General features: G+C 38.2%; 1 protein-coding gene across 1 annotated transcript in view; it reads left to right on the forward strand.

The window, feature by feature from the left end:
- The window catches only part of si (sucrase-isomaltase (alpha-glucosidase)), a gene marked incomplete in the record, with an annotated part of 58,542 nt that overhangs the window by 37,613 nt on the left and 9,353 nt on the right, over positions 1 to 11,576 (forward strand). The window contains 13 exon segments of the mRNA XM_024277857.2: positions 2,838 to 2,934; positions 3,944 to 4,056; positions 4,320 to 4,445; positions 5,667 to 5,795; positions 5,900 to 6,016; positions 6,138 to 6,200; positions 6,316 to 6,432; positions 6,525 to 6,615; positions 6,717 to 6,855; positions 7,427 to 7,560; positions 7,689 to 7,723; positions 8,492 to 8,608; positions 11,266 to 11,414. Coding sequence (XP_024133625.1) covers positions 2,838 to 2,934; positions 3,944 to 4,056; positions 4,320 to 4,445; positions 5,667 to 5,795; positions 5,900 to 6,016; positions 6,138 to 6,200; positions 6,316 to 6,432; positions 6,525 to 6,615; positions 6,717 to 6,855; positions 7,427 to 7,560; positions 7,689 to 7,723; positions 8,492 to 8,608; positions 11,266 to 11,414 — 1,427 coding nt within the window.

An 11,576-nucleotide genomic window follows, 5' to 3' on the forward strand; every position in this document is an offset into this window, starting at 1 on the left:
AGAAGCAAAATTTACCTTTTATACATAAATAAAATCAGGCTAATCAAGGTAAAACCTACATCTGCTTCGCAAAGTTTATTATGCAGATCATAATTAACAGCAAGTGTTTTAACCTTTACAAATTGGCAAACCTAATTTTCCAAAGGATTCATAGAAAAATAAATATCAAGAACAAGCACTCAAAAGTTAGAGGAAGTGAAGAGTACGGTAAGTGCCCAGTGATCTAAACAGAGGAGGTTTATAATGATAAGTGCATATATTAGAGAATACATAGGATGTCATCGTTCTGATGCAGCTCCTGTCATTCATTGAGAGCAAAACACTTCAAAAATGATTTTGCTAATTCGCGCAATCTGACACAAAGTGTTCTTGGTGCTCGACAGCTGTTTGTGATCACAAAACTCAATGCAAACTAATTGGTACCCATCTTGATTGTTTACATTTTTTCATGAATAGAATAACTGTCTACTCTTTGCACAATTGTTAACCAAATTCCTCTGTAGCAAAGAGCTAATCACTTCAAGGTATGGCTAAATGCCATTCCAATCACCAATAATCAGACTGAGATGTGGATTTTTAAATAATAAGTGATAATAAACGTCTCGAACAATTTGAGGAGACAGGAGGTGAGACGAAGAAGGAAAAAATGTGGATGGGGTGGTTATTTTTTTAAAGGAATAGCTTCCATTTTTAACAGAATTTTTGCTTAAAATTGACTCCATATAGAAAAAAAAATACTATTTAAAGTTAAACATTTCTGTATTTATAGTGTTTTTGGTGTTTTTAGAATCTTTTTGTGACATTTTTTCTGATGATGAAGGACATGTATTAAGAAAAAATTGTATTTCTGAGAATTGCTTTATTCAAATCATGAATTAGGAGCGGTTTACAAAATGCAGTATATAAAAGATTGTGTTTCTTACTTTAAAAATACACTAGGTGGGCCACGAGCAGATGCATCCACTTATAGACGACTAGATCAATGTACATCTTTGTTTTCCTCGCTCTAGCTGCCCTTAGGTTCAAAACTGTACAGCTTGATAGCTCCAACATTTGTCACAATTTTTATTGCATCGCTAATGTTATGTTGGGATTGTAAGCTAGCATGTGAACGGTGTAAACAGGGCTCTCCGCAGAAGCGGGGGTGGGCTTGCTCTGTGCCAAAGGTCCAACCACAACTAAAAGGGGAATTTCTTATGAAATACTGCCCTCTACAGACACTATGTCTGAGTCATTTCCACTCGATGACGTCACCAATAGTTGCCAGTCAGCTAGCGTTAGCGCGGAGCTTTCAGCACTCGAATTTGCACAACAACAGTGGTTTTATGACTTAAAAAAAGTCATGCTACAACAAAAAGTCATTACTTACATTTCAATGAAAACTTCCTTGCTAATAAGCGCACCCACGTGAAGAAAAGCGCTTCTCCTCCGCGGCTCAGGGCCACACGGTTAAACCTCGCGACTGAGGACTCTGTATCACTCCGCTTGGAGGGTGAGATTTTAGATTAAATATATCGGACACCACTTTCACTATAAATGCCCCTTCAAATTTATGGATAGGGAGAAGGGAAGAATTTGGATTGACCCAAAGGAAGTAAGAGCAGCCTTATTTGTGTTTTAAAGAGAGTAAAATGGAAACTTATACCCCAAGTTGTGTGTACATACAACTCGTGTGCTCTTTAAAGCTTAAACAAATGAATAATTATGACATTGGTCTGATGTTAATTATTGCCCATGCCAAACAACTTTCCCTATTCTAAGAAATCCTTGTTTGCTTGTTATCAATTATGCATGAATGCATCACTTTACAGAGTATATTTAACATCAAACTCCAGGGAGAGACTGCAAAGGTGACTTTTGAGCAGCCGTCTGATTTTAAACTTGTCTTTATCTCTTCGTGTCACTTTGATGTGGCTCTCTTTGATGTGAACCACAGTTATGGAGTGTCATCATGTTTTTCTTAACAGTGTCAGGGCCAGATAGGACGAGGCTTCGATCTGACATCAGCATTTTTAGGCATAATTGCTGAGCTGTCAGGACGGCTCCATGGCGTTCATACAAATGCTCTTGTGCCCCTTAAAGGAAAGTGTATGTGTTAATGTGAAATGCATGTAAAATTTTGGTAAAAATAGATTTTACAATTTATCCTTGAGAAGCTTTTTCTTTTTTTTATGCAGCAAAACTGTCACACAGTGACACATGCAGCAGCCACCTGTTGTTTGTGGATAAGCAAATGCCCTTTTTCCTTCCAAAGCCGGCGTCGTCAAGCAGTATAGCGAGGCCGCAACGACCAAAAAAGGGTTAGACAAAAGTCACATTAAGTCAGAGGCAGCTCTCAGAGCCGCTGAATTGCAATTTAACAGCTTCTCATGTATCAGAAGTGCAAGTGGCTGATAGAATGTGACATGCCCATGAGTTATCATCACAGGATGGTGACATCTGCAAGAGGCAGATTCCCTCTCCTCCACCACCTTTCCATCTGCTCTTCCTCAGTCACTGTCTAGTTCCATGATAATCTAAAAGCTGAAGACAAGAGCGCTATTCTCTCAATATTTACAAGAGGATCACTCAGCATCATTGCTCATTCATGCTGGAGCAACGTGCGCTTCCTATATGGATAATTACTGAACCAAACTACGGCGTGCAAATCTGACTTCTCAAGCTGGCAGTTGTCTTCTCTGCAAACCCATAATCAGATATGTACTGTCAAGGGGAAAGAGAAGTGTTGAAGAGGAAACAAAGCCCTCACACAAACCATACACATCAGAGAACCTAGTCCTTCAATGTTTCAATAATCCTGTTTTATATGTTTGTTTGTTTTTCCTTCTCCGCATCAGTACAAGATGAATTGCTACGGAGTTCATCCTTTCTACATGGGGTTGGAGAACACCGGCGACGCTCACGGTGTGCTGCTGCTCAACAGCAATGCCATGGGTGAGTCACGTGTGCACGGAGCAATGCAAATGCTCCAGCCAAGCCTCCCTGCATGTTTCTATTGCCACAATTACTTAATAAACATGTACTTTCACAAGGAAGGATGAATATTCACTTTCATAAATGATCAAACAGATGGAGATTTACAAGGACAGACAATACATATTTCATTCTTGCTACCTATTGTCCTTTTAAAATTCACAATAAACATATGTGAAGCAGTCACATACAAATATTTATTTGATGAACTAAAACCTGCTTTGAATTTCAAGAAAAACTCATTTAAAACACAAGCTTTGCACTGCACATAGAAATGCATACATTGCCATGCAAACCTCATCTCTGACTGAAAGGATTTGTATTTTTCTCTTTTTTTTGATAATAAAGAACTTATATAAAACTTGTTGAAATGCCTTGGTTTGAATGGCAAAATTTGAGAAAACAATTACAGAATTTAGACATAAATTTAGTTCAACGTTTCAATCATCTTGTTTTTTATGTGCAAGTTAAGGCAAGTTTATTTGTATAGCACATTTCATGTACAGAGACAATTCAAAGTGCTTAACAAAAATATCAATATTTAAAGATTCTGTTGTGCCTACTTTTTTTTTTCTTTTGTTTATAAGTAAAAGGTTTATAAGTCAAAAAAATTGGATTATATGTGTCTATGCAATGCAAATCATAGTGTAAGTCAAAACTGAAATCTGAGTAATATCATCATCCTCTGAACGAATTAGTTCACTTCCTGGGGTTTGTTTGCTTAACTGAGCTTCCTGCAGGGCAATATTGTCTCCAACTAGGAAATGTACACAGAAAAAAACAGCATGTCAGTGACATCTGATTGCCTACCAATGCCACTAATTATTGTTTTATTTTTACCCCTAACATGTTTTTCTACTCACAAAAACTATCTTCTCTGTTGTTTTTTTTAGTTTGGAATCTTATCACACAAACTCTGAAAGCATGATTGTTTTCATAGGCTCAAATGTTTTATTTACATTGTATGCAGATGTGACGTTCCAGCCCACTCCATCCTTAACTTACCGGACTATTGGAGGCATCTTGGATTTCTACATGGTCCTGGGACCCACTCCTGAGATGGTTGTGCAAGAATACACTAGTGTAAGTGCTCGCATATTTCCATTTTTTTTTTTTTTTTTTTTGTGTGTGTGTCTGGCCCTGTGCCGCTGTTGATGGACTGCAGCAGCTGGGAGTTGGTCGCTTCATTGCGCTCTCCCATTTAGCCAATCTAAACACACATGCATCCATGGAAAATGAAACAAATGCCTGAAAGATGCTGCTCCAGTTTCCTGCAAAGCAACTTGTTTCGTGTGTGTGTGTGTTGAGCTGCTTTGACATTTCTTTTTTTTTTTTTTCCTTAACAGCTGGTTGGACGACCTGTTTTACCTGCCTATTGGTCCCTTGGGTTCCAACTCTGTCGCTACGGTTACGCCAATGACTCAGAAATAGAAAACCTTTATACTGACATGAAAAAAGCTGGGATACCTTATGTAAGTACTGCATTTCTCTTTTAAGAAATCAAACACTCATTATAAGTCAAACTAACCAGATATTATGAAGTCAGATTTTGCAAAGAAGAAAAAAAGTAATTATGGACTTCAAGTGACCTGACTGTGAGGGAAATTGTGTTTCAGTCGAACTTGTTTCAATTATTCCTTTTTCGCTTAACCTATTACTGTAACAACCAGGAATTTTCCAGACATATTTAACTTGTTTAATACTCTGCAAAAAGTTAAGTGACTGTTTTGCCATCCTTTTCTTGGACCTAATAGTTTTCAATGCACATATCATGCATTTCAAGGTTCTTCAAAGGGACAAGTTAAAATCTGATCTTTGCTTTAGATATTCCTCCAGATACATGCAAAAGGACCTTAAGAAAGTTTTTTTTTATGTTCAAAAAGTTTAATATAAAGATGACTAATGCATGTTATGTGATATTTACATGAAAATTACACACCTACCTGCAATAAATAAACATATTGTTTATCCTAGAGTAAGTGCAGAGGAATAGATGTTGTTCAGGTAGTCACTTGCACAACAACAAGTGATTTAATTGTCCTTGTATGAACAAATCAAATTTGAAAGCTTCTTCCTGTCCACTGTAGACTGCGACAGACTCCTGCACTCATTGCAACAGAAAGAGTTGCATTCACCATATTGCCTGGCCAGGTTTTACAATATAATTACTGGAGGCAGTCCCTAACTGCATTATATGTGATGACATGACCTTGTCATTGGTTATTAGGATGTAGCTACTTGGATTACCTTTGGTACTTCCACTTTAAATCACATGGCAACTATAATTTTATTGTGAGTCCAGTCCGTTGTAGACATTATCTGTGTCTGTCTCAAAAGGAAACCAAGCTTTAAAAAACACAACAAAAATCAATTTTTGTTTCTAACAAGAGTTTACCTGTATCTAAACGAGGCAAAAAGAAACGTCATCATCCTCACGCACTACATAACATATGGATATATTATTTTAACACTTCATTTTATTTTACCTGTACTTGACAATAAAACCAATTTGTTCATTCGTCCATAAAAGTTGACACCCATCTTGTAAAGTCACACCACTAATTCCTAAATCCATCTTTCAGATTGTGTTTTATGAAAAAAAAAATGTTTCATTAGAAATTGTCCATCTAATGAAAGGGACAATGTAGAACAGTTTTAATTCAGGTGTGCATCATTTTATATATCCTCTACAGGATGTGCAGTATGCAGATATTGACTACATGGAACGTCAGCTGGACTTTGTATTGGACTCCGAGTTCCAAGGACTTCCAGCGCTGGTAGACCGCATGAGAGGAGAGGGCATGAGATTCATCTTCATCCTGGTAATCAATTAGTTGGAGTGACAACAACCTTCCAATAACATTTTTACATAAAACGTGACAGTTTGAAGCAAACTCAGTTCCATTTTTGGTCTTTTTTTTTTTAGGATCCGGCCATTTCCGGCAATGAGACTGACCCCTATCCTGCTTTTGAGAGAGGAGTGGCTCAAGATGTCTTCATCAAATGGCCCAAAGAACTTGGTGATGGAATCGTTTGGGGGAAGGTAAGCACCACAAACCCTGACAAGGGTTGGGAACAGATTGGGTTTAATTTCCGGTTCTGGTGCCAAAGCAGTACTTTGTTTTTTGGTATTTTGGTCCTTACTTTTTTGTTTTGTTTGTCAGGTCTGGCCTGATTTCCCAAATATAACAGTTAATGAAGATCTGGACTGGGACACCCAAGTAGAGGTATATTTCTGTTTTTATATTTATACTATTTATACTTCTAAATTTACATCACAATTTGCTATTTGACATCCATCAGTTTGTGAGCTTTTGGCATTTTCAACATTTTCTTTTGTAGATTTACAGGTCCTATGCCGCATTTCCAGACTTCTTCCGCTCACAAACAGCATCCTGGTGGCATCAAGAAATCAAGGATTTCTATACCAATGTAATGAAGTTTGATGGCCTTTGGATTGTAAGTATGCTTAGGAATGGAGTTGTCATATTGAGACTTATTTGCTCACTTTCCCATTGGTTTTATAACCTGCACTCCTCTTTAAACTAAAGGACATGAATGAGCCTGCCAGTTTTGTTCATGGCACAGTGGGAGGGGAATGTCTTGGAGATCAACTTCTTGAATTTCCTCCTTATATGCCACGTAAGAAACTTTTTCCACTTTCTCTTTTTGGTCGCTGTAAAATGGAGATCCTATACCAGAGAGGATCTGTAGACTTACTGTGGTTTGTTTGGATCTTAAAGCACTGGAGAGCCAGCATGAAGGCTTAAAACACAAGACCCTCTGCATGAACAGCGAACAAATTCTCAGTGATGGAAAGAGAGTCAAGCACTACGATGTGCACAACCTGTACGGATGGTCCCACACCAAGCCCACCTACGAGTGAGTGCTTTCATATGTGATCACTTTGTGTATTTACAATAGCTTTGAGCTGCATTTTTGTGACTTACTGCATTAAATGTCCCCCTAAGGTTGAGTTAAAAATGTACTAAAGTTCCCCAAAAATCAGAGAATGATTGGAAACATTGAAAAAGAAGCATTCTAAATTCCACACACATAATAAGAACTCAAAGCTCTCATTGCTGAGGCATTTAAAGATGGAAAAAAAAGCCTTAGGAGAGAGATAACTGTTATATTTCCTTCCACAAATCTGGTTCTCATCAAATCTTAATGGTAATAATTGCCGGTGCAAAAGTTCATTGGTCCCCATAGCGAGATTTTGCTCTCACAACAGACTGTGGAGTTAACCACAGAGAAGCCCGGGGATGCTCATCTCCTGAGCTCAGTGACAGAAACGTGTGTTGTTCCAATTTATCCTTGAGGTTTTGAATGCTCCCCATTTTGAGAAATGTGTTTTACTGGCTAATGACATGCATAAAATGACTTTATTTAAAAGGACAGCTATGCCATGCTATCTACTTTAAACAAACCCTTGGGGTTTTCCTCTGTGCAGTGCCTTGCTGGATGTGACGGGTAACAGGGGCATTGTGGTGACCAGATCCACCTACCCCTCCAGTGGGAAATGGGCAGGACATTGGCTGGGTGACAACAACGCCAGCTGGGACCAACTTTACAAATCTATTATTGGTAAATGTTATTTGCATCACAAAACAAGGAATTCTTTGACGGCTACATTCTGTCAGCTTCATCTTTGTTGTCAGGTTCATGCAGACAGAAAAAAAGGTCACATTTCTTTGTCTGTCTTCGCTCTGCAGGTATGATGGAGTTCAGCCTGTTTGGCATTCCCTACGTAAGTATCGACATCTGATCCGTTTTTGTGACAAGACATAATTTTCTTGATGTGGCATTGTTCTTTCTAAATGGATTACCGCCGCTCGAGCGATGCATTTCTCTTTGCTTGACCTGCTGATCAAAAGGACACCTGGAAATATGATGTGAAGCGTGCAATTACACGCCTCACCCCAGCTGAAAGACCTTGTTCTAGTCACAGTACCTAACAATTAACTGAGAGAGGAACAGTGATCTAACTTATTTAGCTGTGTTCTCTGCCAGCACTTGTTTATCTTTGTTTTTCTCTTATATATATATATATATATATATATATATATATGTACTTATGTATACACACAAATTTAGATATATATGTATGTATGTATGTATATACGTGTGTGGAAATCAAATCAAAACACAGAGAAGTAATAAAAACCAATAATAAAACAACTAAACACACAGTAAAACACAGTAAAACATGGTATAGCAAGACCTAAAACCATCTAAAAGCTCTCCTGAATAAAAATGTCCTGGGATTTAAAACACTTAGCGGAGTTAATCTGAAGCAACGGCAATGGGAGTTCCAAAGTCGAAGAGCAAACGCCTTGGAAGGAGACACACACACACACACACACATATATATGTATTTCTGTCTCCCAATTTTTGCACCTCAAGGAACCTTAAAAACCACATCTTGAAGTTAAGCTTTTTGTATTGGGTCCAAAAATGTTGACAGCCACATCCCTCGCTCTGACCTTACTTAGGTCCATGTTTTTCTCTCTTTCAGACTGGGGCAGACATTTGTGGCTTCTTTAACGAAGCTGAGTATGAGATGTGCCTTCGCTGGATGCAGTTGGGCGCGTTCTATCCATACTCACGCAACCACAACGGCAAGGGTAACCCTGTAAGTGACTTCACACTCTATTTGCAGTATTTCATTTTTCTGGAGAATAGATTTTTTTTTAGAAGTGATACTACATACAGTCATTCAGTGATTTTTTTTTCTTCTATTTCTTGAAATTTTCACCTCCTTCCCTTGTTCACCGTGCTACCTCCTCTTTAATTTAAGCCTGACGTAAATCCGCGCCCACACACTCTGAGAAGGATAGACCTGTATCTCGGTGTGGTGTCGCTGGCATTCACTCTTGTGGTGACCTTTAAGAGTGCTGGAACACAACTAAGAAATTCAATAAGGCCCGTCCGGAGATCGATCCCACCAGGCAAAATTTCTCCGCATAGGAGTCTGCAACACAAGACAGGGCACTGTGCGTGTGTGTGTGAATCTATGTGGGTGCATGCCTGTGCTTCTTAATGACATGAGGGGGGATAAGATTGAATTTTTCAAGGTGATCTGGGCACTATACTGAACACCACCCAACATCTGCTACACACACTTTGATCCTGATCATTTAATGACTTCTTAATGCCTGTTTGAAGATGCATGAAGCTAAAAATACTAATCATGATAACAAACAATGAACCATCATATGGCAGGAGTGTAGTATGCCAAAATAACCTCTTCAAAGGAGGAAATAAACTTAAAGAAGTGAAAATATTGGACAGGATATTACATATTTTTCTGTTAAGCAAGATAAACAGGATACACAAAAGCTACAACATATAAGCTGTTTAAACATTTACACACATCTGTGTACATAACAAAACAACAAAATATACTGCAAAAACTGCAAAGCTGAATAGTGCACAAGGTTATCAGAGAGAGGAAAAAAACAGCATTTCTGCAGAGTCATTCGCTTCACCTCATCTCGCCCAGCGCCTCTTTGCCCTCAGACAACCGTCACTGTTGACCTCCACATCTTTCCACTGCTCCGGCAATATACTGCTGGTTTCAAAGTCATATCAGAGCAAAATTAATTAAACCAGGTAGGTCTCCCTCTCTTCCCCAGTTTCAGCTGCGGAGCCATATTGGAGTTGTGCATATTGGTATTTATCTGGGTCGTCATATTACAGTACACAAGATATTTTCTGTGCTGATCTGGGCTTTGCGAAATAAACACAACAACAAAAAGTGTATTAAATGTGAGTAAAAGGTAGAGGAGAGGAGTCAAGACGTGAAATGTATACTTTAAATGCTTCATACACTGTACATAGATTATATACCCTTTATTAGACATGAGCTGTTGCTTTAAATACAGATGTGGGTAGGTATTTTAAATTTGATTTGTAGTTAACCCTTTAACACATTAGCTTTAGCCCCAGCATTGACAATCTTTGAGCTACCATAACTCTTAAAACATTTATGCGAAAACATAATTCCAGTGGATTCTGAAGTGGAGAAAGGCTATAGTCACAGTTGGGAGCCATTTTTTTTGGCTTCCACCCTTCCTCCGCTATGAGGTAGCAAGAAGGCGTTTAACCTTTTAACACCGGAGATGCTGCCAGTAACATGCTTTTTAACGTACTGTAACTCTTCGACCGTTTAGGTAATCAACATGAATCCACTGATTTTAACACAAAGATAAGCACCTTTGCATATTTGCTATGCATCATCAGGCAAAACTTTTGCAATGTATAACAATTTACTGGGGTAAACTTTTGCCTAACAGTCCTAAAACACTGTTTTCCACAACAGAATCTGCTGATTGATTGCATAAACACGTCACTAGTATAAAATGCTGCAAATGTTTTTCTCCGCTTCAGAACCTGCTTGAATCACGTTAATTGAATAAACGGTTGAAAAGTTATGGTCGTCCACAGAATGTCAACATTAAAAGCTTCAATGTTACAAATTCTTTGGTAGGACCTGACTCTGGGTTTGAACCTACAATGTCCCATCAGACACTCTATCAAATGCAACTTAAAAGTTGACCAGTATTACCATGGATAAGGCTAAAACTATTTCTTTCTCTCAATTAAAAGAAAGTCAAACTTTTATTTGAGTTTTGATGCAGCAGCAAAACAGGGCTGGGTGAATTCCAAGAACTGAAATTCCTATTTGGGGCCATTTTTCACACATTTTAATTGAACAGTAGAAGTCGATTCCTTGTTAAACAAAATTGTCCTTTTTTCTAAGCCATTAGTCTATTACAACTCTTACATCAAAAGTAAACAAACATCAAGTCATAACTTAGTAAACTTTTTAAGTCATAAAATAATAGAACTCCAGAATGCAGTGATTTGCTGTTAGGCATCTACGGAGTAACCACTGCGCCACAGTTAATAACCAAGATCAAATATGATCCAGCTGAACTGCAGCTGGGAAGAAAATCTCTTTATTGCTTTATAGCTCACTTTGAAGGTTTGTGTGAATGCATCAAATTCCTTTTAATTTCTCGGCATAAAAATACTGGCAGCATAGAAACTCACATGCACAACACAGTCATTTACATATGCAAGAGTCTTTAAACCCAAACACTTACCCAGGAACTAAAAAAAGGAGCATATGGCATCGACACGCTGTGGCCGCGAAATCTTGATAATCTTTCATGTGTGTTTGCACATATATTTGCGATGGCATGCACATGTCAGTGTTTTTTCTTTTAACATTGACTCTTTATAATATATCCTTAATGTTTGTGTTTCCTTTTTTTTCCACTTTAGAGACAAGACCCTGTCGCTTGGGATGACAGATTTGCTACAGCATCCAAGGACGTCTTGAACATCCGTTACACCTTGTTGCCCTACCTGTACACATTAATGTTTGAGGCACATACCCAAGGAAGCACCGTTGTCAGACCAGTGTTACACGAGTAAGTATCAATACACAACACACTTCCTGCAGCTATCACAGCATGTGGTTCTACATGAACATTTTTTTTCTCTATTTGCCCTTTTTTTTCAACTTAAGAATTCTAAGTGAGCAGTAGACAGTATTCAGGACAGGAGTATCAGTAGCACAATTTTTTAGCCAA

Source organism: Oryzias melastigma, linkage group LG13 (assembly GCF_002922805.2).
Source record: "Oryzias melastigma strain HK-1 linkage group LG13, ASM292280v2, whole genome shotgun sequence".
Taxonomy (NCBI): domain Eukaryota; kingdom Metazoa; phylum Chordata; class Actinopteri; order Beloniformes; family Adrianichthyidae; genus Oryzias; species Oryzias melastigma.